This window comes from Drosophila ananassae, chromosome 2L (assembly GCF_017639315.1).
Source record: "Drosophila ananassae strain 14024-0371.13 chromosome 2L, ASM1763931v2, whole genome shotgun sequence".
NCBI lineage: Eukaryota > Metazoa > Arthropoda > Insecta > Diptera > Drosophilidae > Drosophila > Drosophila ananassae.
Window position 1 is genome coordinate 17267429 of NC_057927.1, and position 27901 is coordinate 17295329.

General features: G+C 47.8%; 2 protein-coding genes across 8 annotated transcripts; both read right to left on the reverse strand.

Annotated features, from left to right (window-relative positions):
- Positions 1-47: 47 nt before the first annotated feature.
- Positions 48-20338, reverse strand: LOC6499236 (papilin). Of its 6 annotated transcripts, XM_001955015.4 has the most exons (18): positions 19890-20337; positions 10863-10923; positions 10623-10801; positions 9409-10437; positions 9037-9340; positions 5431-8980; positions 5189-5368; positions 4723-4893; positions 3591-4618; positions 3315-3498; positions 3056-3250; positions 2804-2974; positions 1983-2545; positions 1776-1926; positions 1170-1595; positions 891-1049; positions 718-834; positions 48-659 (listed from the first exon to the last, which is right to left on the reverse strand). In XM_001955015.4, exons 1-18 carry the CDS (start codon positions 19910-19912, stop codon positions 496-498), a joined length of 8655 nt encoding a protein of 2884 aa, XP_001955051.1. In that variant the 5' UTR covers positions 19913-20337; the 3' UTR covers positions 48-495. The 6 variants fall into 6 exon arrangements, with proteins under 6 accessions (XP_001955051.1, XP_014765946.1, XP_014765948.1 ...); XM_014910460.3 differs by lacking the exon at positions 1170-1595 and having other exon boundaries at positions 19890-20338; XM_014910462.3 differs by lacking the exon at positions 4723-4893.
- A 1442-nt stretch (positions 20339-21780) lies between these two features.
- LOC6499235 (translation initiation factor IF-2, mitochondrial) lies at positions 21781-25549 on the reverse strand. 2 transcript variants are annotated; one of them, XM_001955016.4, is made up of 7 exons: positions 25131-25549; positions 24371-24511; positions 24092-24315; positions 23877-23997; positions 23248-23816; positions 22765-23184; positions 21781-22706 (listed from the first exon to the last, which is right to left on the reverse strand). In XM_001955016.4, exons 2-7 carry the CDS (start codon positions 24402-24404, stop codon positions 21873-21875), a joined length of 2202 nt encoding a protein of 733 aa, XP_001955052.2. In that variant the 5' UTR covers positions 24405-24511; positions 25131-25549; the 3' UTR covers positions 21781-21872. The 2 variants fall into 2 exon arrangements, with proteins under 2 accessions (XP_001955052.2, XP_014765945.1); XM_014910459.3 differs by lacking the exons at positions 24371-24511; positions 25131-25549 and having other exon boundaries at positions 23877-23986; positions 24092-24234.
- Positions 25550-27901: the final 2352 nt, after the last annotated feature.

Genomic DNA, 27901 nt, shown 5'->3' on the forward strand with positions numbered 1-27901 from the left:
TCTCTTCTAAGGAAACTATAGACTTTCGAAGTAAAAATATCAGGAGCTTTGTTTATACATATGCACTTTTTATTTTGTAATTTTAATTTATTTACAATTATTTGTTTTAGGCTTAAATGCTTTACTTGATGCACAGAAATGTCGTAGAAACTATAAAGTAGAATGCAAATTCGTTTTAGCCGCTTTCCTCGATGTATAGAATTTAAGGTTATTCGTAATCAAGAATAAATAGGAACACAAACATAAAAACACTAATACTATTTTCTTTTGTTCTGGAAGAGAGTAAATACTAAATTAGATGTTCGTTTTTTCTTGATCTGTAGGCTATGGCTATGGTTGGCTTTTTGGTCTCTTTTCTTTTGTGGTGGCCTCCAAAATTGGAAGCTCGAAAATGTGGATCCAATTATTCTTGTGTCGTGCGTTTAAACTTTAAACTCAATTCGATGCGATATTCGAAAAAAAAATACTCGGCTCGCTAGGCGGAAGTGTTTGGAATTACACTGCGTTGGGATGTTGGCCCACAATTTGGCCGGCCAGCGTGCAGGATCTGCAGCAGAACTTGGCGTAATAGGCATTGAAACAGTATCGTCCCTGGACGATCAGTCTGCAGTTAGCAAAGTACGGGTTGTCGATGCACTCCGGTGATACAGGTATGGCAGCTGCAAAGTTATTTTCCTCATTAAATTGTCTCCTTTATTTATTTTTTAAAACACTTACATTGAATGTTAACCTTCTCTTCGCTAATGAAGTAGCTGAAGGCATTGCTGGCCTTGCAACCATATTTGCCCGAGTCCTCGGTGGTCACATCGCTTAGAACCAATCTATGTGGCTGGGCTATAATGATAAAAGTTATTTCCTATTCCAGTAACACTACCCAAGCATCTACTTACTGGTGATTTGAACACGATCGCTCTCGTACAGGGGCACATTGTCCTTTATCCATGTCACATTGGGCGCAGGATATCCTTGGACAGAGCAGCTGAGTGCAATTGTGGAGCCGGGTAAGTATTTGTTCGCTTGGTCTAGGGCCACAACGGCATGGGCATTAACTGTGAATCAAATAAACGTGGAAATTAGATTATTTCCAATCGTCTCCAGTACAGTTCAAAAACATATCAAACAGAACAAACACAATGCCAGGCCAGCAAACATACATGCTCTCCACTTACCTTGGGGCGGCGGCACGTAGGGTGGCCGTGTGGGGAAGAAGGGGTAACTGGGTCGCTGGGTCACCGGTGTCTGGGCTGGGGCCAACACGTATTGGAGGTATTCAGCATCCTCGTTTGTCAGTGCCCGGGCGGGACCTACCGCCTTCAGAGTGACGCGAAGAGTCACAGGACGTCCCTTAAAGTACACTTCGCAAGTGTACTGACCCAAATCAGACAACTGAATTGCGTTGAACACCAACGAGAAGTCATCGCGGTCCATTTCTGCCCGTTTTCCGTTAAGGCCAAACAATTGATTGTTTCGCCACCAGCTGACATGAGGTCGCGGATAACCGCCGGACGGACAACGAATCACAGCCGGTCCGTTAAGTTGCACGATCTGAGTCACGTTCTTATCACCGAAAATGTAGGCAGGGATGGGTACAGGGTCTACCATCACCAAGTTGCAAGCAAGGGGTTATAAAAAGCAGGCAGCATGCGCAAATAAAATTGTAATGCAAAGTAGTTAGTTACCAAAGAAATCCAACACCGAATTAAGTACCATTTATATAAAACCACTACTAAATGGTAAAACTTATAAGCTGTACCATCTAGCAGCTGGAAACTTACCCGTCACTTGAAGCACAACCTCACGTCGCACAGGATCTCCCAGGCCGTTGCTAGCCACACAGACGTAGGTGCCGTCATCGGTCTGGCGCACCTGGACAATGGTCAGGTCACCGCTAGAGGTCAAAACGTAGCGACCTTGGTTCGTGTCGATCTGGGAAGAAGTTGTTTAATTTTACATATCCATGGACGATTGCTTTCCCTACTTACCACCACATTCTTAAGCGACCAGGTGACATTCGGAGCTGGGTTTCCGGTGGCAAAGCAGCGTAGCACAGCAATGCCGCCAATCGAGGTCTGGACGTCAAGCTCTTCTGGTCTCTTCGGCTCCAGGGCAACCCTTCGATCTCCGGGATAAACAACAACTGGAGCTTGGGTGCTGCTGGGCAGCTCGGGGCGGGCGGGAAGCACGCAGATCTGGCCGCAACCATCGCTGCAGCACTTGTTCTCGCCTCGGCAATCGGCATCGGTGTAGCACTCCCGGTTGCAGTTGCTGACGTTGGCGGCAAGGGCGGGGCAATTGCCGGGCTTGTTTACATCGCGGCAGACCGGAATGAACTGGCGGTCGCCAGCCACCTCAATGGCACACTGCTGACCCTCGGGACAGTCGTAGCCATCGCATGGATTCTCGCAGACGCACTGGGTGCACTCCGGTTGGGCAGGAGCCGCCTGACGGCGCACGCCGTAGGGACAGCGAAGCTCGTGACACTCAGCCTCGTAGCTGTCGCACTGACCCTGGCCAATCTCGTTGTTAGTATCGTTTTCAACAGGGTCTGTGGGTTGGGAAGAATTATGGCAAATAAATATGGGGAACACAAAGGCAAAACATTCCCAACCGTTATACCCGTGCAATCTTAAGACTCTTGAAAGTGCCAAAATTCAAACTACTGATGCTATTTCAAGATAACTACTAATTCAAGCAAATTAAGGGTGAGTGGGGTGCTGGGTGCGCTGGGTGGAGTTGTGGGTGGGTGCTGAGTGCTCTGTGGTGCAGAGAGTTTCAGAGAGAGGTGGCCGGAAGGCAGGCTTACTTCCGCAGAGATTTGTGCATGCCTCGAATGACCGGAAGTTGTTCTGGTTGCCCGAGCAACCGGCGTAGATGAAGGAAATACAGGTGCCGTGCGAATCATCGTAGTACCAACGGCGCTCATGCACCGACGGCCCGTTGCAGTGGCCCATCGCCAGCGGCAGCAGACAGATTTCTACTTACGCAAGAGAAGAACCGTTAGCCCAAGTGATCTCTGTGCCAAACCGCCCACTGGAGCAGCCCCAAAAAATGTTACCTTTCGATGAAACCGCGGCGGGTTCACGGGCACCGATGCAAACCGCCTGGCATTCGTACAGGTCGTTGAAGCGGTTTCCTGTGCCATCGCAGCCACCGTAGGTGAACGGCTCACACCTCTGACTCTGGCGGTTGAAGAAGTAGCGGGTCTGCCACTGAGTGCAGGGACCCGTCGTCACCGGCTCATTGCATACGTCTAACGCGAAACATTAAATCACCTGAAACACCTAAAGCCCCCTCCCCCAATTCGCCACACTTACCCACTCCCTTGAACTCGCCGCATTGCCGCTCGCATTGGTCGCGGGACTCAAAGCGATTTCCGTTTCCTCCGCATCCACTGTAGGAGAAGGCTGTGCAGGCCATCTGATCGTTGTCGTAGAACCAGGCAGTGGTAATGTTATCGCACTCACCGGCCTCTGGGGCAAGAGTGCATACTGAATAGGTCTAGAGTTATACGAAAATGGGGACCAAATTATTTTCACTTCGGAGCTTTTCTGTTTAATGAAAATCAAAACATTTCTAGGTGATAAACTTACCGGTGCTGGTGCTGGGGGCTCCACGGGCTGCGTTCCCGGATTGGGACAGTAGCTAAGACACTCCTGTTCGGAGAAGAAGTTATTGCGGTTGCCGCGGCATCCAGTGAACTCAAACTCATGGCATCGGCCGCTGCGCTCGTCAAAGTACCAGCGTCGGGAGATTTCGTCACAACGACCTCGGACTGGGGGCAGTGAACATGTGGTCTGGGCATCGTGGCACTCTTCTTGACACTCCTCTTCGCTGGCGTAGTTGTTGGCATTGCCACCGCAGCCGGTGTACACAAATTCATCGCAGAGTCCCTCCTGGCTGTTGTAGAACCAGCGTGTCGCGTTATCATAGCAATTTCCGGGCTCTGCATTAAGGAAACACTTGGACGTATCTGGTTCAGGTTCACCGAATCGGTTCTCTACGACTGGAGCGCTTGCGCAACGAGCAGAACAATCCTCCTCGGAATCAAAGCGGTTGTCGTTTCCGCCACAGCCGCCATAGTAGAATTGCTGGCAGCGTCCCTCCGTTGAGTTAAAGTTCCACTTAAGCTCCCACTGACCGCATTCGCCAGGAGCAGCAGGCTGTTCGCACAAGCCCACAGCAGACGATGGCGGAGGTTCCCTGGATGGGATCGGAGTTGGAGCTGGCTGCTGCTGTCTAGTACATTTCTCCTGGCATTCTGACTCCGTCTCAAAGCGATTGCCGTTACCGCCAGCACCGCCATAATAGAATTGACGGCAAGCCCCAGTGGCCCGCTCAAAGTACCACCTAAGTTGCCAATTGCTTTCGCTACCAGCGTCCACAGCTTCGTCGCAGATATGCAAGCTGTTGGGAGCTGGGGGTTGAGGAGTGGTAGTCGGCTCTGGTTTGCGCTCACATCGAGCAAGACAGGCCTCCTCGCTAGGGAAGCGATTTTGGTTGCCCCCACAGCCTCCGTAGTAGAACTGACGGCAGCTTTGATCCATGGTGTCATAGTACCAGGCGGCCTCATAGTTGGCGCACTCGCCCACCTCAGCTGGGATCTCGCAGATATCCTTGGCTATAGGGATTGGGGGAGGCAGAGGTTCAATAAAGAAGGTTGTGCAAGGACAAAGTTGGGCACATTTAAAGCAGCCGCTTGGGCAGACAACATTGAAAGCTTACCAACTTGCCGGGGGCAATGGTCCTCGCAGGACTCCAAGGTGGGGAAGTTGTTCTTGTTGCCACCACAACCAGTGTAGTAGAAGGGCACGCAGCGCTTCTCGCTCTCGGAGAAGTGCCACTTGGCGAGGCGTTCGCTGCAATCACCAGTTTGCTTAGGAAGCGAACAGTGCTCTTTTGGGGATGAGGATACAGGTGCAGGAGGAGACAGGTGTAGAGTTGGAGGCAGGTGCGGGTGGTGGATTCAGGTGGTCAGCATAGCAAGTAACAAGCAATCATGCGCATACAATAAACCAAGAAACCAAGCATTTTGGAAGGAAAAGGAGAGTGCGGGAATAACATACCGTTAACCAGGATAAAGATTCAAGTTTAAGCTTAGAACTACTTATAACCCAAAGCAAGACATATCCGATAACTAATCCCAATACCCAGTAAAAGAAATCACAATTAAATAGATCTGATCTCAAACCTTTGAGCACGCCCGGCTGACGGCAGTTGTAGTTGCAAGCGTGCTCCGTCGGGTAGTTGTTCTTGTTGCCCTTGCAGCCTCCGTAGGTGAAGGGGCGGCAGATGTCGGTTTGGTTATCGTAGAACCATCGTTCAAAGTTTCCGTTGCAAGGTCCGCTCTCCACTGGTTGCTCACAGGTGGCTGAAAGTACATATTTTTATAATAGTTATAATCCTAGTTTATGGTTCACTCGATTTTCTTACGAATGCTCTCGCTGATAGCACAAGTGCTCTGGCACTGTTCCAAACTATCAAATCTGTTGTTGGTGCCGTAGCAGCCTCCATACTGGAACTCCTCGCACCGGTTACGGTCCGTATCAAAGTACCACTTCTTGCTAAAACCTGAACAGGGTCCAGAGCTCTTGGGCAGCAAGCAAACGTGTTGGCCACTGTATTCCTGGCAAGTCTCCTTGCACTCGGCCTCGCTCTCGAACCGATTTGCGTTGCCATCACGGCCACCATACCAGAACCGAGCACAGCCTCCATAGGAGGTGTCGAAGTAGTACTTGACGCTGAAATTTCCGCCAGTTCCAGTTTCCTTGGCGAGCCCACATGCCTTTTGTGGCGGCTCCTGAACATTTTCGCAGCCTCCGAACTTCTCGTCCGTTGCCTTGCTGACTCCGTCGGGGCAGCAGCCGAACTTGCTCTCCAAACAGGTGCAACCCTCAAAATTGAGTCCCTTGGCCGGTGTCTTGTCGTCCTCGCAGCATTTGAACTCCGTCTGGGTGCAGTGGCAGCCATGGTGATGGGGTCCCTTGGCAAAGGTGATTCCGTCGGGGCAGCAGCCAAACTGTGTAGTTTCGCAGGGACAGCCCTCGAACTTGGGTCCCTTGGCGGCCGTGATCTTGTCGGGACAGCATCCGTGCTGTGTGGTTTCGCATGCGCAGCCCTCCTGGTTGTAGCCATGAGCGGCGGTCTTCTTGTCCGGACAGCAACCGTAGGGCGTGTAGTGGCACTCGCAACCTTCGAAGTTGGGTCCTCGGGCGGCCAAAATGTTGTCGGGGCAGCAGCCATGTGGGCTTGCCAAGCAGCAGCCTTCACCGTTGGGACCGTGGGCAGGAGTTTCGTTGTCCGGACAACAGCCGAAGCGTTCAGCGGTGCAGGGAGCACAACCCTGGCCATTGGGACCGCTGGCAGCGGTGCGGCCGTCGGGGCAGCAGCCATGCTCGGAGGCACTGCAGCCCTCGGGTGCCTTTGGCTGTTCACATCCTTCAAAGTTTTCGCCAGTAGCAGGTGTCTTTGCATCGGGGCAACATCCGTATTTTCCGAATGAGCAAGATTTCTGGACTGTTTCCAATTCCGGAGCTCCGGAGCCTTCAATTTCGGTGGTTTCCTCTGGTTTCGATTCCTCGGTTGTGGTTGTGGTTGCAACAGTGGTTGTCTCCGGGCATCCCTCATTGTCCTCTCCTTCGGCAGCAGTGAACTTATCGGGGCAACATCCGAAGAGAGTTTCGGCGCACTGGGACTTGGGGCAACCCTTGTTGTTCTTGCCCTTCGCTGGGGAGACTCCGTCGAGACAGCATCCGTACTTGGTCTCGGCACACGTCTTGACAATGGGGCATCCCTCGTCGAAGGGTCCTTTGGGAGTGGATTTGCCATCCGGACAGCAACCGTACTTCGATTTGACGCAGCTCTTCGTTTTAGGCTTGCATTTACGAGGCTGGCCCTTGCTTACAGTGACTTCAAAGGAGTATGGAGTGCTAGACTCGTCCTCATCTTTGTCGGTTGAGCTCCAAATGTCAGTAGTACTACTCCCGCTATCTGTAGACAGCGAGCTATCTGTGGATCCTTCTGTTGTGCTGTCAGTGGGGCCTTCTGATGAGCTCTCCTCAGTTGGACCACTTTCGGTAGTGTCATCAGTACCAGAACTTTCAGTGCTCTGCGTAGAATCTGTGGAAACGGAATCTGTGGAACCAGAATCTGTGGAAGCAGAAGAATCTGTGGATTCTGTGGAGCTTGTGAGATCGGTGGCAGACGATGAGCCGGCAGTTGTGGAGTCTGAAACATCTGTCGATCCTGTACTGCCCTCTGTCGTCGAGCCCTCGCTGGCACCAGCTTCAGTGCTTTCTGTTGAACCAAGGCTTGAAGATTCAGAGGCTTCAGTAGACACTGAGGAACCATCAGAACTGGGACTGACCGTGGAATCGTCACTAGAGCCATCAGTGGCGCCGGTATCGGTGCTACCAACTTCAGTTGTTGCCTCGCTGGATCCGTCGCTGGTCTCCGTAGCATCTGAACCGGAGGAAGACACACTAGTGTTTTCTTCAGTTGTGTCTCCGTCACTAGATGCTTCACTGGTCTCAGCAGCAGTAGAATCGGAAGAGCTAACACTAGATTCCGTCGATGCTTCACTGCTTGTTGAGGACTCCGATGATGAGGAAACATCGGTTGAAGACTCTGTTGAATCAGTGGACGATTCAGGTGTAGTTGGTGTGGTATTATCCGTAGTTGATTCTGTCGAGTCCGTAGATGAATCTGATGTACTCTTGGAACTATCAGTCGAGCTAGATGTTTCGGATTTGTCAGTGGAACTTTCATCAGCATCAGTGGAATCAGATGCGGAGGAGGCAGATGCCTCAGTAGAGGACTCAGCCTTATCTGATGTTTGGTCAGAAGAATCACTTGAAGCAACAGTCGATTCAGTGGCATCCGTGGAGCCAGAAACATCAGTTGAGTCAGAGTCAGAAGCATTTGTTGAGCCATCCGAATCGACTGTAGATCCATCCGTGGCGTCCGTGGAGCCAGAAACATCGGTAGAATCGGAGGCTGATGCTTCCGTTGATCCATCCGATGCACCTGTAGATCCAGTTGTGGATTCTTCAGTAGATTCGCTAGAACCGGACACTGAGGAGCCTGGAGCTTCAGAGGTTGCATCGCTTGATTCGCTGGAGCTGGAAACGCTGTCCGTTGAGCCAGACACATCGGTTGATTCATCGGAGCTGGATTCAGAAGTTTCTTCGTCATCGCCGCTTCCCTCTGTAGAAATTCCGCTGTCTGTGGTGGATTCCGAGTCGTCTCCGGAGCCCTCCACCGTGCTTCCTGTTGAAGAAGACTCATCGTCAGGCGTTGACGGACTGTCACTCAACATCAAATCTTCAGCCTCAATTGTAGTTTCTGTCTTCGCATCGCCATCTAAATCGAAACCGTCGGAGGTCGGTTCATCTTCTGATAAGTTGTCAGTGACCAGTTCGATACCTTCCTCATCACACTCCTCTTCGTCATCCTCGATAGGTTTATCGGTGCTAGTTAGAGGCAAGATCTCATCTTCAGTACAAGCTTCGGAATTACATTTTTCTGAGAGAGATTCGAGCTTTGATTCATCGCAGTTCAAGGACTTGGTTCCATTTGAAAGGCACAGGACTTCACGAACGCGTTCACCGCCACCACAAGACTTGCTGCACTCTCCCCAGGGGCCTGTGAACCATTCTCCAGGACATTCCTTCTCTTCACCTTCGCACTCCTCTTCGGATTCGGGCTTGGTTGCTTTGTCACATTTGGAATCATCAGAGGCAGGAGTCACCGTTTTTCCATCAAATTCTCCACATATAACAATGCGTGACTTGGCACCCTTTCCACAGGCGGCGGAGCATTTGCTCCACTCTGATGAGAACCACTGGGCCTGGCACTTGGGCGCTGTGCAGGGTCGGGTAAGGGAGGGTACTTCGGGCTCACAGAACTCTTCGGGATACTCCTTTCCATCCTTGTTGCCACAAATAGCTGTGCGAGTTTCAGTGTTTTGACCACACGCATTGCACTGCAGAGTTATAGAACTTAGTGACGAATAACTAAAACATTTAATGAACCACTTACTCCACTCCACTGCGAGATAATCCAGTCAACGCCCTCGCAAGGCGCCAACAAGCAGGTCTTCTCCTCCTCTGGCTTGTCTTCTACACAGTCTTCATCGGGAAGCACGCGTTTGCGTCCATTCTCCTTGATGTAGCACGTGACCTTTCTGGTTTGTTTTCCGTCACCGCAGAGCTTATCACACGGTGTCCAGGGGCCCAGATGATACTTGGGGCAGTTCTTGATGTCTCGATTGCATTCCTTGATCGTGGCTGGCTTGTTTCCCACTTCCTTAAGGCAAACGGAATCGTCTTCAACGGTGTGTTCCCTAAAAACAGTTGCATTTTAGTTTTTTTGTTAAATATAATGATCTATAATAGATTCTATACTTCTTACCCGCTGGAGGAAATTCGTTCACAAGTCACGGTTCGGTTCTGGGAGCCATCAGATCCACAGCCCTTGGAGCACTTGCCCCACTCTCCCTCCACCCAGTGAGGGGCACAGGGTTCCGTACCACAGGCCTGCTCTTCAACAGGCTTTGATTTGGCATCGCACAAAGAGGGATTGACCTCCGCCAGGGTAAGGCGGTTGTTGCACGTAACGCCGCGTCTTTGAGTGCCGCCGCCACACTTGGCAGTGCAGGGGCTGAACTCTAAATGGGTCCACGTGTGCGTGTCCGGTTCGGAATGACCTAGCGATTCCGGGATGCTGTACTCGTAGTCGATACTAACGTTCTTCTCCTGAACCAACATTACAATGAAGATGCTCTCTGAGATGGGACCGCTGCAGGTCAGCTGGTCGGGAGCCGCAAAGCCCATGGGTTTACGCTGATAGTTCCACCAAGAGTTGGCGAAGAGCATGGGTCGGGGGAAGTCGATGCGCCAGTCGCCATTCAGGTAGTAGTGGCCGCTGTGGTTGCGGCAGGCCAAGTAGTTGCTGGACGGCGCCGTCTCCTCGACGCGGATGTTAGTGGCACCTTGCGGCAATAGCAGCAGATCATTGTATCCTGGAGCAAGGTCCTTTGTGGTGAAAGTATTGCGGATGGTCTTGCAGGTACTGCCGTCACCGCCGCACTTGCGACACTTGTCCTCCTTGGCGTTACTTCCCAGCATCATGTCGCAGCCCACGGGCATGCACTGGCCATCCACGCACACGTCCAGATCCTTGTCGTTACACCGGGTGCCATCCACCACCTTCTCCCTCTGGCGGTAGTAGAAGCGCTCACCCTTAGGCATGCAGTTCAGCTCGCAAGGATTGGGAGCGTTCGTGTACGGTACCCACTCGTGGAAGATTTCATCGAAGGGTTGGTCATCGAAGCGCGAACACTGGAATGCACGGAAGTCGGGATCCTCCTCCGGACAGTCCTGCGTGTTGCAGGAATAGTAACGGCGATTGCCGCCACTGCAGACTGCCTCACCATAATGGCTGGTGGAAAAGTAAAGATATAGATGAAAAGGGATTAAAATGGGATTACAAATAGGTATTAGATAATACCCCTTAATGAAAAAGCTGAAATGGCTACGATAAGCTAATTAAAACTTAGATAAAAAAACTGGCGTCTTAAAGATATTTTTATATATTAAATAAAATAACAAAATTCGGTTACTTACTCTCTCCGAAGACACTCTCGAGTCTGGTAGGAGACACCTCCGCCACAAGTCCGGGAGCAGTCGGAGGGGGAACTCCAGTCGGACCACTCGCTGGGATCATTGCCTTCTCCGCCGGGCGTTACGGAACTCTCCGGTAAATACATGTTCGCACCATATTGTCTTTTTTGTCGGAATCCTTGCTGGAAAGCAAACAAAAGGGTAAGAAGCTGATCCGTTCTACAGAATGGCTGGCATACTTACGTGTCTGCTCTGGGAGTCGTGGATGCCGGCCAGTACAATGAATACTACCAAGGCAGTTGAGCTGAAAGGAAAAAACATTGGAGACCGTTTAATTAAACGCCACCTTATTCTCGGACAACTCGGCCATTCATTAAAATCATGGGACCGAAGTCACGTGTTGACTTGTTGCAGATATTTGTTGACTTTGCCGCATGCTTGGACACACGAGTGCTCAGACTCATTAAAAAGAATCAACAGGCTGATGAAGCAGGGTGAAGATGCGGAAAGGGGGCGGAAATTGGAGTGGGACTTTCTCAAACCAGACCAGACCCGACCAGACCGCGTCCAGCGAAGGGGCACAAACAAAGTTTTGTAGGGCTTCGCGGCGACAGAATGATGAACTTGTTTATGCTCACCAGCCAGAGCAAGCAAACATTGAACTTGTTTTTGCGGCTAATCCAGCGGTTGGGGACAAAGTGGGGACATTGGGCCGGCGGATTGGAGACGGCGAGTGGGACTTGGTCAAGAAGGAATCTGCAATTTCGTCGGTAAGAATTTTTTATTATGCGCCGCCGCACGGACCATAAATATGCAATGCCACATAAACAAGACATAATTTAGCAGCACTTCCTGCCGATTTGCCAAAAAAAAAGAGAAAAATCGGAAAAAAGGACAAAACCTAAGAAGGAGAACAAGCAAATAATAAGTACCGAGCCAGAGAATATATGATTATGCCGCAGACAATCCGACGCCGCGTCGTCGGTTCGCTTCTTAACTTTGCCCGGCGAGGCCAAGAAGGACGCCCTGCCCTAGGACAAGTTGCGTGAATATGTCAAAGGCGTTCAATGTTGCAGGGAGCGCTTGCAGTGCTGCATCCGTTGTTGGGGGCCTGCCAATTTAATTTCTGACGCTGCGTGCTGGGAGTCTTCGTTTCGTTACGCTTGGACGCCTCCGACTGATGTCGCTCGCCTCCTGGCTTCCTCGACAGCATCCACCAGTGTCGCTAACATCCTTGCTCCTTGCCACAGCAGGCGTGCTGCTTATGACAGCCTCAGAGCCGGGGGCCGGGCGCCAAGTGTGGCCATAATTTTTATGCTTCTGTGTTGGCATTTTAATGCAATTTGAGCGCATTTCCCTTTTGAAACCAATGCCAGGACACCTATTGCTTTGGCAAGGACAACGGCAACCGACAACCGACAACGGCACACATTTCACAGTCCATTGAGTTTTCTTTTTCGGAGGGGGCACTGTCAAGGGAACGGGGGCGGCGTCACCCAGTCACCTCCTCCGTTATTGCGTCATGCAAGGAGGATACTGCGACCAGGACCCTTGCCAAAAACCAGGACCAGCTGTATTAATTGGGCAGTTCCAAGGAAACTGCTGAAGCGACAGAAACCGCAAGAGTATTTCTTGATTTCGATTTCATACGCGGCGCGGCGGTTGCTGATTACGCAAAATCCCCCGGCTAGTTGTTCAGGCCCGAATCAGAGCTATATAAAATGGATATAGGCACTGTGGGAGAAATTCTCCAAAATAGTGGCTATTAAGAAACACCATAAATTTCTGAAACAGCTTCCTATACCTTAGCAATTCCACTTACAACAATAAATAAACTTTGGCTTTAAAGGGAAGAGCCAGCATAAATTTGGGATTATAAAATAAACCTAAAATTCCAACACAACCGGATTCTGCCCATAGTGGGAAGGGGGCCAAAAACATTGTTATTGCCACATGCGGCGGATGCCACGTGACACGAGCACAAACAGTTGGCGCAATCGTCAAATAAGTTACACATGTCATGTGAACCACCGACCGCCACCACCGCCACCACCGCATAAATGTCAAACAAATGGAGGAAATGCTAAATTCGTCGGAAGCTCCACAATAATCCACAACTTGCACAAGCTAGTGCCACCAGTTGTCTGACCTGGTTTCCCTGGCCCAGCCAAAGTGGCAAGGACTTGGTTTGTATAAAAGACGCCGCCTTTGAGCCAATTAACGGATCGCAGTTGCCTTTCTGGCCTGTAATCGGAACGCCTTAGCTGCCCGACAATGGCCGCCCATTGTTCATTGTCTGCCAGTGGCATTACAATGGCATTTGGGAAGCAGCGCTAAGCGGTGATAATATTTTTTTAAAAGGCAGCTGCAATCACTGCATAGATGCGGAGAGAGCGCCGGGAAAGGCGGCCACCCTTTTACTTGGCCCTACAATTGCAGCGATTATCAGTCAACTTGAACAAGTAGCATTGCTGGCATGGATGCAAATCCAGGGCACAAATTCACTCACTCTCACTCTCTAATGGCGCACTCTGCCTGCATCCAGTATCCAGCATCCAGGCCAGAGATATTCATGATCGTGTAATTGCTTTCAAATGCCTGCCATGCATCGGGTGCATTCTGGGGTAGAATGTTGCAATGACCGTCGTAAATAAAGCGTCTGCTAATGAGCCGCAGCAACAACATTATCTGCGGCACTTACTCCACAAGTGCGTGCACTTAGCCGCCAAACTCAAGACCGAAAACAAATTACAGCTAATTTTATGCCAAACAAAAAGGAATCTCAAGTTAACCAAAAACTATGTGTATGTTTTTCAGTTTCAAGGAACTTGAAATCCAAACAATGCTCCGAGCAATACAAATAAATTCTAGCCAAATTTCACACCTGACCACGGTGGCCGGCAGTTGATTTGTTTACATGACTCATCCTCCTACCCAATGGGTATCTTCTCCAACCATCCCGTTCCATCCCGCATTTGCAGCGCCTTCTCGAGGCTTTCCCATGCCAATTGATGAGGGCCAGAGCTTTAATCGAAAGGCGAGGCATGCAATATCTGCATGCTGCATGCCACAGCTGCCTCTGCTGCTCCCGGGCCCTTTGATGAAATGAAGATGGAATGCCCATGGCCCCCAGTTGCCAGCTGCAGTCGTTTGACTTCCCTGCCCCTTTAGTTTTTTATGTTCATTGTAAAAAACGAAACCGAGGCAATGCTGGAATTTCAGCAGAGGGCAGGCTTCCTGCAAATGCCTCTGATTTAATTGAAAAAGTATAAACGAATCGGGGAACACAACACTGACCTTCTACATCCTCTTCTCAAAAGTAGTATAATCTTAAGTTACTGCAGATCCGTTTTATTATTAGATTTCCTTTTAGACTCTATTAAATTTATTCATTCTAGTTGTGCTTTAAAGTTTCCAACACCAATATTATACTCTAGATGGAATATTAAACATATGTTTAATATCAAGTTGCCAAATCAGTGTTACTATTGCTTTGTGCGTGACTGGAGAGCTTCACCAGCAATTAGGCAGAGATACATCTCATTAGACGGAAGGATAAGTGCAAATGTGTGACATACACGCTCACGTTTGTTTAAATACAATTACATAGTCATACAATTATCGCAAGACAAATACAGACTAATACAAAACGCCAAATTGTGGCTGAGGTGTGGCTAGGTAAATGCTCATGTTCATGTTCATGTTCATGTTCCTGTTGGTGCTGCCGAAGCTGGAGCTGATGATGATGATGATGACTCTATGAAGATGCGGGTTTGGCCAGGCAGAGGGCGGCAAGCTCGACGACATTTGTTGCAACGGAAGTAAATGTTTGCATTGTTGAAATTTTAATTGCATTTGCATAAAGCAACGCACACAGAGTGGGAGCGACATCCTCCATATAGATGATGCTATTGCTGTTTCTGCTGCTATTGCTGCAAGGGTGCTGCAATTGCTTCATAGCAAAAGCTGGCCGTGTTGCTGCTGCCATTTTGACTGGCAGTCAAACACTAGCACAGCCCGGGCAAGCAATTATCAATTTCAAAATTAATTTAACTTAATTGAGTAGTGAAAATAATAAACACACGCATAGTGAGTGCCTTTGCCCTGGAGTGTTTACGAAAAGGAGAGCACAGAGTGAGATTATGCAACAGTTTTGTCCCCTGACAGTTGCACACTTGCAGCACACAAACAACCGAAGGGTTATGGGTTGCCTACAAAGTTGCAGCGTTTCGGGGCTAAAAGGCACAACAAAGTTTGCACAAATGCCTAATGAAATATTTGCCACGCATTTGGCCAACGAGCAGAGCAAATGAGCAAACAGAATGCACAGTTAAGCGCAGTCAAAGACAGAGTCGCAGAGACAGAGCGACAGTTGTGGGGGACTAGGCATAGATGGGGCCAGAAAAGGGAAAGAGTTTCTACTCGAAGATTTTCTGCGTTTCACTTCGGCAACTTACTGACCCATAAATTTCACTAGCTGACAAAATGCAATGTTCGACATGTAAACAAATTTTTATGGGCAATGTTGCACCAGCCACTTGAAGTGCAGCAGCAACAGCAACAGTCTTCGCCACAAGAGCATCTACACAGCAGCGAAGCTAATTAGAGGCATCATAATGTCGCTGTCGCGACTGTAAAGACTCGATCCCATACCCGACCTCACCCACGGACCCCTGGACAAACATTGGCAATTTTCTATTTGCCCAACTCATTCGGTTCGAGATTGCAACAAGCTGCTTGACTTCAAGTTGTATTCACTTATAACTAATAGGCTCTTCAGACGGCAAAGGGAAATGTGTACTATTCGGACTTGAAACATCAAACTTTTACCCTCCCTAGAACTGTGCACTTTCGCAAAGCTGCGGGAGTTATTAATCAGGCCTATGCGTAAACATTTCTGCGCCAAACTCAAATATAGCAGAACTAAGGGAAGCGGCGAACAGCGCCCACAGGATGCCAAAAAAGTAGTAAATTTCATCACATAATTAGCACAGAACTATGCGGCCAATAAACCCAATGCATAAAAAACTCGGGAGAAGTAAATAAAACTGGCCGAATTATTCAACAAACGCTTGGCTATTCTGGGAAATGGTACTTTTTATAGAAAAATTGGATTGGGTCATATTTTTGAATCTGTTAACAAAGTAAGCCATTTTAATTGTCTGGGCAAATCATTTAGTTTCATCATTATTAGTCATTACTTGTTTCGAATTTATATTTCTGCTTTAATTTACACTACAACCTGTTCGGCAGATCATGCCGATGAAACAGTCCATGTTCTAAAATAAACTGCGATGCCTGACGCAAACAAATTTCAGTTATTTATAATAGCCTTCAAATGAAATGGTAACCCAGCCAATTGTGTTAAATTGTATCTTGTCAGCAAAGTACCTGAGTACCTGACGGATAAAATGTGGAGCAGACATTGATTTATAGCGCAATTACGGGCTTTGGCATTGTTTCACTTAGCCATCGGGTAGTGGAAGTACCATCTTACGAATTACTGGTGCCGTTTCAGATGCACAGCATCCGGAGTTTAAAAGCCCAGGATGCCAGAGAGATAAAAAAGGATAAGGGGTGGTGGCCCATCACTTCCTTTCGTCCCTGACCTTATAAGTGCCATCAATTCGGCTGCAGTCTGGTCTCTTACTGTCATCAAGATGCGCATCACGTTCCCAAGAACACCCGATCGACGCTTGTCGTCGGTCAAAACATTTTTATGGGTTTTATTTTTTTTTTTTTGGGTCTTTTGCTTTAGTGGCGGCGAATATTTCACTTGTTGCTGTGGCTGTTGCGGCTGCGGCTGCGGCTGCTGGTGGGGCAGCTCCTGCTGCATGCCCCCTCAAGTGTGCCCCTCCCTTACACTCGTTTTTCAGCTTCATATCTCTGTGCAACTCCCAGTTTTTAGGCACATTTTACTGCATGTGACGCATCGTTGGCCTGCTCCTCCTCGTTGGATCTGCAGAATTTTGGATATTTTTGCCGACATGCCATGCTTGCTTTTGGCTTTTATTTTTTCTGTTGCCGTATTTTGTATCTCATTCTGCCTCTACAATTTGGCGTCGGCATATTTTGGGGCATCCTTTTTATCTTCCGCGTTTCAGGGGACAATGAACCCGTCTGCCTACTGATCGATCCGATTGCGTGTCCCTCCGTCTGTATCTGTATCTGTATCTGTATCTGCAACATAAAGATTAACACTAGCATATTTGCCACCGCTGGCATTTGATTTACGCGCTGGACTATGGCATAATTAAACTCCGCCCTGTCGGCAGTCTTTGTTAATTAAGCATAAAACATTAAGTCATGGGAACGGGAATCGCAGATCGGGAGATGTGCCGATCTTCGGCAGTCGCGAAACCATTAACCATGCCATGCCATGGGGGGCCATCCCCAGCTCGGGGCAGCACATGTTGCAAATGCAGCGTGCAACATCGCCGCCATGAACTTGGAACTTGGGAGGTAATTGAGGCATGGAATGAGCAGCGCAGGATGCAACATCTCCAGCAGCACAACAACAAGGCGTGCGTTTGTCCAAACGGCACTAACCATAATTTGCTGCTCATTTGCCGCATCATTCGATATTCCCGAGAAATCCATCCCCCCACTGCATCGCAGACACATTTCCGGGAGATTTTCCCCCAATCCCCAAAACCCAAAGTACAGAATCTGCAGAATTCGCACACTCAGCGGATGCTGCGGATTGAGGAGAGCCCACTTCGTTAGAACAACATTTGCCATTCCGATTTATTTATAGCTATTAAGGATCTATTATGCAATCGGAGTGTTTACTTTAGCCTCGTGTGCATGATTTCCCAAAAGACCAAGTTCTGGTTTCAAGGCAAAAGCCAACTGCCTCTGCGTGTATCATTTTCAAAGCATAAATTTGAAATGTACTGTTTATATTTGGGTTAGCACAGATCACACTCAATAAACAATTTGGCCCAGCAACTATGTATGTATGTTCGTGTGTTGCATTCATTTTCCTGTTGGGGTTGCTGTTCAAAATTTAGTGTTTTCCGCAGAATATTATAGTTAAAACATAACAAACAGCCGTCCAGCCAAGTGAGGCTAAAATTTATCAGCAAAGGTAGAGGAGCATTATATTTAGATTGGGAAATTTCATTAAGTATACAAAAAAACTGCTACATTTAAATTCTAAAGAAAACTGGGAGTGATGCGGTTGCTGAATCAACTGAATATGTCTGAAATTCCTAAAAGATCTTCGCATGCTCATCTGCCAGACGCCAGAAGCTGGCTGGCCGGCTGGACGGCTGGAGTCAAGTTCAAAGACGTCACGAGTCACCGATTTTGGCTTAATGTAATGTATATTTTGGTCACTTAATGGCCACACACAGCCAAACAAGGTACTGCTGGCCAGATACTCGGTTACTGATTTACCGAGCGCGTTAAAATGTTTAGTTTGTGCCATTAAACTACAGTCATAATGGGTCTACACATCTCTCGGATGGAATTTGTTGACCCGTCAGATGCTGAAAATTTATATATTTTGGGCCAGGCCGCCTGATCGAGTGCCCTACTTGGTTTCTTTTTCCTTTAGCCCGATTTTGTTGCTTGGTGATTGTTTTATCTTCGAACAATTGTCAAATTCTCAAGAACTTTTCCATTAATCTAAATAGAAGACAGAAACGGAAAAATCATTGAAAAATGCGCTAACCAAAACTATGATTTCCTGTGAACTTTGATAAAAAGCCCCAGATAGCAGGCACATGTCCCCAAAACAGAAACTAACGGGTCATGTGTTGGCCACATTTCATGACAGATCTGTAGAACAAAGCCGAGCCAGTGGAGGCCATATATTTATCCCTGTCGGGGAGAGAGATTTTCGCTTTCAAGTGGCTAACGCACGATTTTCGCGAAAAACTTTAAAAAACTTGACGAATGGATGCGCTAACTGCCAGTTGGCCAGATACTGGCTGAGGAACAAGTTTCTGGCCTTTTATGTGTCGTTGTCGGGCACCGGTGACTTTATGACTTTTGGCCGAAAATAAAACGCACGCAACGCTTGTGGTCAGCAGGCAGGCAGCATGAGGCAAAAGCCCCAGCAGTAACAGGGAAGACCTGCCTCGGATGAAGATTATAGGAAAGATATGTCCAGCATGTGCGTGAGAGCCAATGGCCCGTCAAGATCTCTCGGCGGGCATCGCTGAGTGAGCTGCCCAGCCGTCAACTTTGAACCGCCCTGGCCGTATCTGGCCTGTCCCAGCATCTCACCTGGTCTGGGGAGCTTTTCCCGGACAGTGAGGGCACTTCAAAGCGCACGCACTTCACCTACGCCGGCCAACCCATCCGAACGCAACTCTTTGGGATAAATATTTACATTTCAATTGGAAATTTTGATTCGGTTTCGTTTTCTGTGTGGACTAGCACACACATTTGGAGGAGCCAACAAAGGCGGTGGTGGAAAACAGAGACCTGTCGATGAGCTGGAGGCAGCAGGTGAGGTAATGGCACAGTTTCTGGGCCACCGTTTGAAGTAATATGGTTGCCGGAAATTGAGATGTTAAAAGGAGAACTCAATTAAAGAAAAATTTAATTTTTGTCGATCATTTACTATTCAGACTAATTCAATTTAAGGTTTATTTAAAAGCCACCTTTTTTAGTGAATAATGAATAAATTCATTTATGTTTAATTATTACACGTTGTACACCATATTCATAAACATCAATGAAACTCTTAAGCATTATTGCTAATGGAAACACTTTGCCAGGACAACAGGAAGCAGCAATCAAGGCGCAAACACATTAGGGGGGCGCTTTGAAAAATGTTGCAATTTTCATTAACAAACTTCAATTAAGTTGGCAATGTAATTTGGCATGCAAACAAAATGCTGGCCAGGATAATGGCAGTGGCAGTCGCGTAGTGTCAACATCCGTGCGCCTGTTGCACAGTGAGGCACGTAGCCAGGATGGGAGAACATCTACACACCCACACACGCTCGGTGGGAATCAAATCCGTACATGTGTGGACAGGACATTCCGGAGGAGATGGAAATGGCGATGGCGATGACGATGGATGTGAAGGTTGAGGGGGAATGGGAAAGGACCTCAGCAGGAGCAAAGCATCCAGTCGGGAGCCGTGTCAAGTATTTGCGCATGTAGTTCAAACGGAATTAAAATTCCAATTGACACAGTAATTTGCTGGCAACACAAAAGGAATCAATTTCATGCCAAACACGAACTCCTCAACTCCCGGATGGCAGCTACATCAGTCGCGATTGGATGGATACATGTTTGTCGGATGCTTACCACAACCGCCTCGATAAATCCATTTTGCGGCTCCTTGCTGTCTGTGGCAGGACAATAATCGTCACCGTTTCGGGTGTCTCTACTCGCGGTAAATATTGGTATCGGGCCCGGTTCTGAGTGGCCTAACAATTGAGAGTCGTTCGACGTTCGAAGCCACTTGAGTTTTTAATTATTTTGTCGCACTTGTCACTATGCTTGTGAATATTGGCAGTAACTGATTCGGTTCGCCACTTTGCGCCTGCGCATTGCCGAAGGACAATGGCTATATTGGTGTATCGGCGTGTCGCGTATTATCCTCGCACTCGAACTCGATCTCAATCTGGATCGACACACACCCGCAGGGTTAGAGCGCACGCCAGCAACTGATCGACTCGGAGCGTATACGATCGCTCTAATTCTGTGCCACTGCCAGCAACATCAGCAGCAGCATCGGCGGCGGCGGCGGCAGTAGCAACAGAAAAAGCAGCAGTAGCAGCAGAAAGGCAGCGTAGCGATATCGGCATGGGGCAGAGCTGCAAGTAGTGCGATAGCGCCACAAAGGACGGCTGCTGTTTCCGCCCCTCTAATCGCACACGAATTGAATGGGTCCCGTCTCGCTGTAACTCTGCGCCGATCCTACATACAGTTGCCGTGGCGGCTATATAAATATGTTAACTTTACGAGTTGCCGTCTGATCCTTCGCTAAAGCAACCGGCTTCATGTAGCCCCCACCAGAGACTGAGGCGAAGTTCGTGATGGTTTTTTGCACCGCCAGACGATCGTGGCACTGCAACTGGTTCTCGACGACTCTCACTGATCTTCATGCGTTGCACGTGTGCGAGGCATCCGATCCAATCCGATGCCAAGTGATTTACTGGCCCTGCCCTCGCTGTCAAGACCAAACAGGCGTTACTAATGAGCCGCCCTGACAAACACATGTCGACAACATTGGATATTTGAATATCCTTAACAAATCCTTGTCATAACTGAACCACTGAACGAACGGCAGCCATCTCGATTTCGGTTGCACATGTGCTATGTTTACTCTGATTCACAGACAAATTTAGGCATCCCGGGCACATGATCCGTTCCATTGTGGAATAATTGCAGTCTGGCATTGCACGAGCGTATCAGTTGGCCAGCGCATCGATTACACCCAATTGGTAGAGTTCATTCATGAAATTCACATTTTTTGCGGCTCAACTATGATTTCCGCATTCCTAATGGCTACGGAAACTAAATATAGTTTTATCCAAATATTAATCTCAACCACAAGCATTTCCGGCAGCCTATCCAAAAACTGTATGATAGTGCGTTTCAGTCCAAAATCCAACAAAGACTATAAAGTAGAATTTCTTACTCCTAAAAAGCTGCGTGGCGGTTATATAAGCCCCTCGACTATGTTCTATATTTATACAATCCCCTTATCGACTTTTGTACAGGGAAAGTCGGCTCCAGTTAGCTAACAAGTCGCAAAAAAAGGGAGATGAAAAAATTATCCACATTTCAAGGCAAGAACGAGTATGGAGAATAGCGATACAAAGTATATAGAACGTTCTTGGCGATTCTACAAATTCGCACACATATTTGCATGACATATAGTCCATGAGTTATAAGACTCTCATTCATGAATCTAGGACTAGGCCCCAAATGACAGAGAATTAGCGGAAGCTATTTATCTGCAAGAAGTCGCTATGGTCTACGGACAGTCGGCCGCCTTGGTGTGGGTGAACTCCAATTAGCATAGCTCTGACCCATTTTGAGCAGCTTCCGTCAAGGGGCGTCCCAGCTACAACGTCCCTTATCAGCTGCCAGTTCCGCTGCGATGCGGCTGAATATCGGTATCCTAAGCACTAAGCTAAGCATGTGGGTGAAGGGTGGCAACAGCGGCAGCACTCCGATCAACAGGAAGTCGATAGTTGATTGTTTTATATAAACAAAATATAATAAAAAACTAGAGATACGATAACAAGGCAGAGGCTTCGCTTAAAATTAGCCCATCTTTTAGAATCCTGGATCCCAGTCCGTTTTCTGGGCCTCCGTGTTCGTGGTGTAGCATTGCAGAATGTCGCCAGCTTGGGGCAGCACTTTGGTGTCCTTCAATCGCAGCCCGCACTCGACATCTTTTTTAATAGTATCCACCTCGTTTTTTAGATGTCGCATGGACTCCAACGATCCATCGTAGACAGTTTCCCCATCGCGTAGCAGCCTAAACTTTTGCGCCTTCTTTAGCACCCCTTTGGTGCAGCGACACCCTGCCACGGGGACCTCTTTGCGCCCCTCGTTGATGAGGAAGTTTTGCAGGACATTTGCCTCGCCCAGCACCTCCTCCACCTCTACGGGTGGAAGTTTGTTGCTCAGCTGCTCCTTAAGGTCGTCAATTAGCCGGTAGATGATGTTATAGCTGCGTATATTAACATCTTTGGCAAACTTTGGTTGCGGTGCCTCCACGGCGAAGGCATAGATAATGGCATCGAACGCCTTGGCCAGCTCCAGATCTCCCTCCGTCACATTGCCCACTCCGTAGTGCACGATGTCCAGGCGACAGTTCTCATTGCTGTTGTACGTTTCCAGCACATCCAGAATGGCCTCCACGGATCCGTGCACATCTCCCTTGATGATTACACTGACCCTTGGCTTGCCCTCGTTATCATCCATTTGCTTCACTCGCTGACCACCCCGGACCCGAAAACGACCGGCCAGTCTGCGAGCTTCTCGTTCAGCCCGGTACTTGGCCTGGTGCTCCTCCTCCTTTTTGCGGATTTCGTCGCTGCTAGACTCGATCTTTTCCCGCTGCGCCTCTTGCTCACGATACTTGAGCACAGCATGAGCTTTTTTCTAAACAATTAAAGCTTTGTTATTTGTTTGCGAAAATAGAAATGGAAAATAAACTTACCTCTGTTTCCACCTCAAGTATGAGTTCACCAGCTAAAGGAAGTTCCCGCCAACCAAGTATCTCCACAGGCGTACCAGGAGGCGCCTCGTTGAGCGGCTGGCCATTGTGATCGAAGAGTCCCCGCACCTTGGCATGTGCTAGGCCGCTTAAGAGTACGGATCCCTTCCGAAGAGTACCTCGGGATACGATGGCCGTGGACAGCTTTCCACGTCGTGGATCTGTTTTGGACTCTACCACGATACCCTCAACGAAGCCCGTAGGATCAGCTTTTAGGCCCATCAGGGTGGCTTGAGTGCTGACGGCCTCGGCCAAGAGCTGCAAGTTTGTTCCCTTCAGAGCTGAAATGGGTATCACCTGAACATCGCCGCCGTGCTCCTCGAGTGCCAGACCCATTTGGGTGAGTTCTTGCTTGCTTTTCTCCTAAAAAATATTGTGAGTTGAAAGGGTAAGTTTCTTTCTTCCGGATACTCTCTTTAAACTTACAATATTTGCCTCCGGCTTATCAATTTTATTGAGAGCCACGATAATAGGAACTTGCGCCTCTTTAGCCAGCTGTATTACTTCACGGGTCTGAGCCATTACCCCATCTTCGGCGGCTACCACCAGAACAATGATGTCCGTGGCCACGGCACCCCGAGCTCGCATTGCGCTGAAGGCAGCATGTCCGGGGGTGTCCAGAAAGGTGACTCTTTCCCCGTTTTCCAAGGTCACTGTAAACGCGCCTATGTGCTGCGTTATGCCTCCAGCTTCCCCAGCAGCCACATCGGCACCTCGCAGAGAATCCAATAGCGTGGTCTTACCATGGTCAACGTGTCCCATAACTGTGACCACTGGCGGACGGGGTTTCAGCAACTCTGCCGAAGCCGGGGGTCTGGGCGTGACGTCGCGCTCCTTTTGGTCATCCTCGCTGGCATTATCTGGTGGGGCCACCACACGGGTCTTAACCGCTAACTTCTTGGCTATTTCCTGAATGATTTGAAGGTCTGGAATCTTTGCATCAGGCTCAATGTTATCCGCGCCCTTGACATACAACATGGCCTCCTGGACGTCATCTGGAAATGATTTCTAAGTTAAATGATTTCTGATCCCAAAGGACTCCTTATTTTATTTACCCAAAGACCTTTCGAGCTCCTTGGCCAATTGGGCCACACTCATGTGCCGCCATACGTCTGCAGCGTCGGATTTTCCTGGCTGGGCCTTCTTTGGGGAGTACTCTATAATTCTAGGGGATTTCTACGACAATTAGTGAGTGTGTTCTCGAATTATAGAATTTCAAATTCCGCCGGCTTACAGTTTTAGGAAACTGAACAGTGGCTCCCAAACCTACCTTCTCCTCGGCTGTTTTCCGGCGCTTCAGGCGGGATGCTGAGCAATGGAATTCCCGGAGCAGCAGGGGTGATTGAAATCTGGGCACAAGGATCATAGTCCTAGAGTTATAGTTTATTATATCCTTGCCAAGGACAATCTCTGCGTTTATTTCTAATGGATTCGTTATATAAAACCGGCTAACAGCGCCTAGTCGTTGTCTGTCCACATGATTAGCCTTTGTGGCTACAAAGAAGAGATTAGTTTAGATGTAATTTCTTTGATTAAACTAAATAATTACCATTTCGCGCTATGAATTTTCCTATTTTCAACATTTTTCTTCCAAGTTGAACTAGAAAAACAGCTGATGTCTGTCAAGTTAGCGCCTCCCAGTTAGCACATATGTGGAACAGTGGATACAGGAACATGGGGATCAAATGGTCTAAAAAAGTGTTATAAAATTTAGAACTACTGCAAAGAATGGGGCTGCCACATGTTTAAAATGCGATGGGAAATTTTCCCATAAAGATTTTTAGTTGTGATGCCTAGATGGCGCTGCATGTATATGTGTCCTAAGTATTAGGTGGCGCTATAAAAAAGTTGTAAAATGTAAATATAATTATAAATATATTTAGGATCATGAAGAATAGTATTTAGATTTGTGGGCGTGCCACGCCCTAGATTTAGTTAAAAAAATCCTTTCAATTGTATGTTTTTATATAAAACTAGCTGACCCGGCAGACTTCGCACTGCCAGCTGTTGTTTTTTTTTGTTGCGTTCAGAAAATCTTCTTTTGTGACAAAATTTAAAATTTTTCAAACTTAAAAAAATTATCTGATACAGTAAGAACTGAAGATAGCTAAAATTAAGTTTCGCGGAGCTATCATTTTAATCATTTTCAATCCCAAAAATTAAAGAGTACCCTCTTATTTTATTCAACTTCATTTATTGAATAAAACCATGAAGTTGATTACCACTTTTGAATGAGCATAATATTCAATATGGGGCTCATACTGGAATGCTAGACGCAGGAATGAATCAGATATAAATGCTCGATGTACCTGTTGTCGTTGTTGGTTATTTGTTCTTCGTCTATTGACTGTGAAACGGCGTGATTGTCGTTGTTCTAATCTTCTGACTTCATTGCGTTCATCTCGTGAATCTTCTGGCTCTTCTTGATGCAATTGCGTCATTCTGACACGTGCATCAGTATTTTGTAGCTGGATTTGTTCTTCTGTTCTTTCGGATCTGCTATTTTGCAACTTTCGTGCTCTGCTTGTACTGCGGCTCATATCAACCCCTTTGCGTTTTCTTGGCATTGCTTGTCATTGTAATTAATCAAAGTGAGAAAATTTCCCGCTCATAAAGTGTCACTATCACAATACACTTGTTGCTGGCTTAAGACAAATGAATTTGAAAAATAATTTCCACAATACACGTGATTGATTTGATGGTTTTAAATTAAAATTTTCCCAAAATTTTTCACAATTTTTCAATGAACACAATATCAGTTTGTCACATAAAATTAACTGAGCAGAGAACAATGAGAAGCTGTCAAACAATGAATCACGTACCGGCGCCTACTATTATTGTAGCCTCCATTTTATTTAGAAAACGTTTGTATGGGAAATAGAAAAATGCGGTTTGAGGATTTTCCCGGCAATTATTCGGGATGAAAAATAGATGTTGGCCGATTCTCATAGATACCGGATGAGCACAAAAAATTTCATCAAAATCGGTCAAGCCGTTTCGGAGGAGTATGGTAACGAAAACTGTGACACGAGAATTTTATATATTAGATAGCCAGCAACTACACGGAAACAGAAACCGTGTGTTACCCCTTTTCGCCTGTACCCATTACCCTGTTCGAATATTAGAAACCATTACTGACTTATTTGAATTATGGAACTGGAAAAATTTATTAATAGAATTAATTTAAATTTGATTTTTCCCTCGTTGCTGCGAGTACGTCAATCAGTGCCAATGGGGCTTCAACTGCCATTGCCACCTAGTTTGCCGGATTTGGATGGGATGTGTGGGGGGACGAGGGGGAAAGGACTCGGCAGTCCCTACTCTCGACTGGGAGCCCTTCTCGTGACTGACGCTGAATATGCCACTTAATTCGGTTTTGAAGCGAGTTGCATGTCAAAATGATTGCTCTTCTGCAAACAGCGCATCTGTGTTTGAATTATGATGGAGCGCGCAAATATTCCAGATGCAAATATTTGCGCAAAACTACACACACGCAGGCTCATCCCCCCTCCCCCGATCACTCACGCAGGCGGTCTGACTTAAAGTGCAGAAGCTGGCCAGGAGCAGGACCCTGGACAGGCCACCCAGTCCAGGAATGCGACTAATGGGAGGCGTGCCAGCTTGGCTGGCCCAAGCACTTTTCAAAATGTGTAACCGGCACTGACTGACTCTCGCCAGGACTCGTTTGGCCGGAGCCAACATGCAATGTTCCTGCTGGGCTGCTGGTGGCAGTGGTGGTGCCGCTTCTGCTGTTGCAGACATCCGCTGCCGGAAATACGCTTACAAACGCAACCAGCACGTACCAGGCACTCCGGACAGGGTGTCCTTTCTGCGAAAGAAGAGGCTCCTACCCGAGCCGAGTCCCTCCTTGCCAGTCTCTTCCTCCCTGCTCCCTGCGTCCTGCTTCCTGTTCGTCCTGGCCGTCGTTTGTTTACTTTGCAGCGCAAGAAGACGGCAGCGACGCAAAGAACTCAAACAAAATATAACTGCTGGAAGAAGCTGCAGCTACCAAGTGGGCCAGTGGCGGAGTAGAGGGCCGCGTGCACAGAAAAAGTTTACAATTTATCTAGTAAAATGTAATTAGGATCCTGGGTGCAGGCTCTCCAACGTTGAGCCCCGTCCTGGCGATGGCTCAGGTTTTAAGTGAGCTTCCTGACTTTAACTTTAAGTTGGAATGGTGGCTGGAGGACTAGTACTTGCTCAAAGGACTATAATTTATGGATGAAAGAATTCTGCTAAAATGTTTGGCCAGTAATTTATAAAAATTATTATTTATATTCAAGGGGATAAATATTTAAAATGGTTTTAGTAAATAATCGAAATTTTCCTCAAAAACCCTTTTAAAAGAAACTAATTATGAGGTTTTTATTCGCCACTTTGTGGTGCTTTTTTAAAAAGGATTTAAAACTCTAGGACTCTAGGTTGACAAGCAAATCAAATGAAACATAATTTTATTGTATTTTTATTAATAAAAAATTATATCTCTTCTAAGCCAAAACCGCCAAAAACAAGCCCAATTTATTCCCAAAATAGTTGACCATCCCATAAAAATACATATTTATATCCCTCCCAGCTAATCCGTTTCCCATTAAAGCTCCACCAGCCAAAGTGTTTGTCTCGGTTGCATCTTAATTTCGCTGCCACAGACACACAAATCGTTTGTATGTAGATCCCACGCATACGAGCATTCGGTTATTTGCTGAGAAATTGATTTTCGTTAATTTCTGCCACAGCGAAAATGGCGTGCAGCGAGGGTCGCTTGGTCAGTTGGCCCAGTTGCTTGGGCCACAGGGAAGGCAACTTTTTGGGCAGCCGGTGCCCAAGACATGCGCAAGAGCGACTGAGATACAGATACTCACAGATACACACGCACACAAGCGGGCACACAGATACAGGAGAGATAGAGAGAGAGTGAGGCGAGACGGAGATGACGCCCACACTCACATTCTGGCCGACGAGGCGGAGCTAAGTAAACAAGCATGGCCGAAAATGTTTGCTGCCCATAATCTGATACAAGAGCCAACACAGATACACGCACACACTCTCAGGCAGCATCTCGCAGCTCGCCACTGGCTGGCTG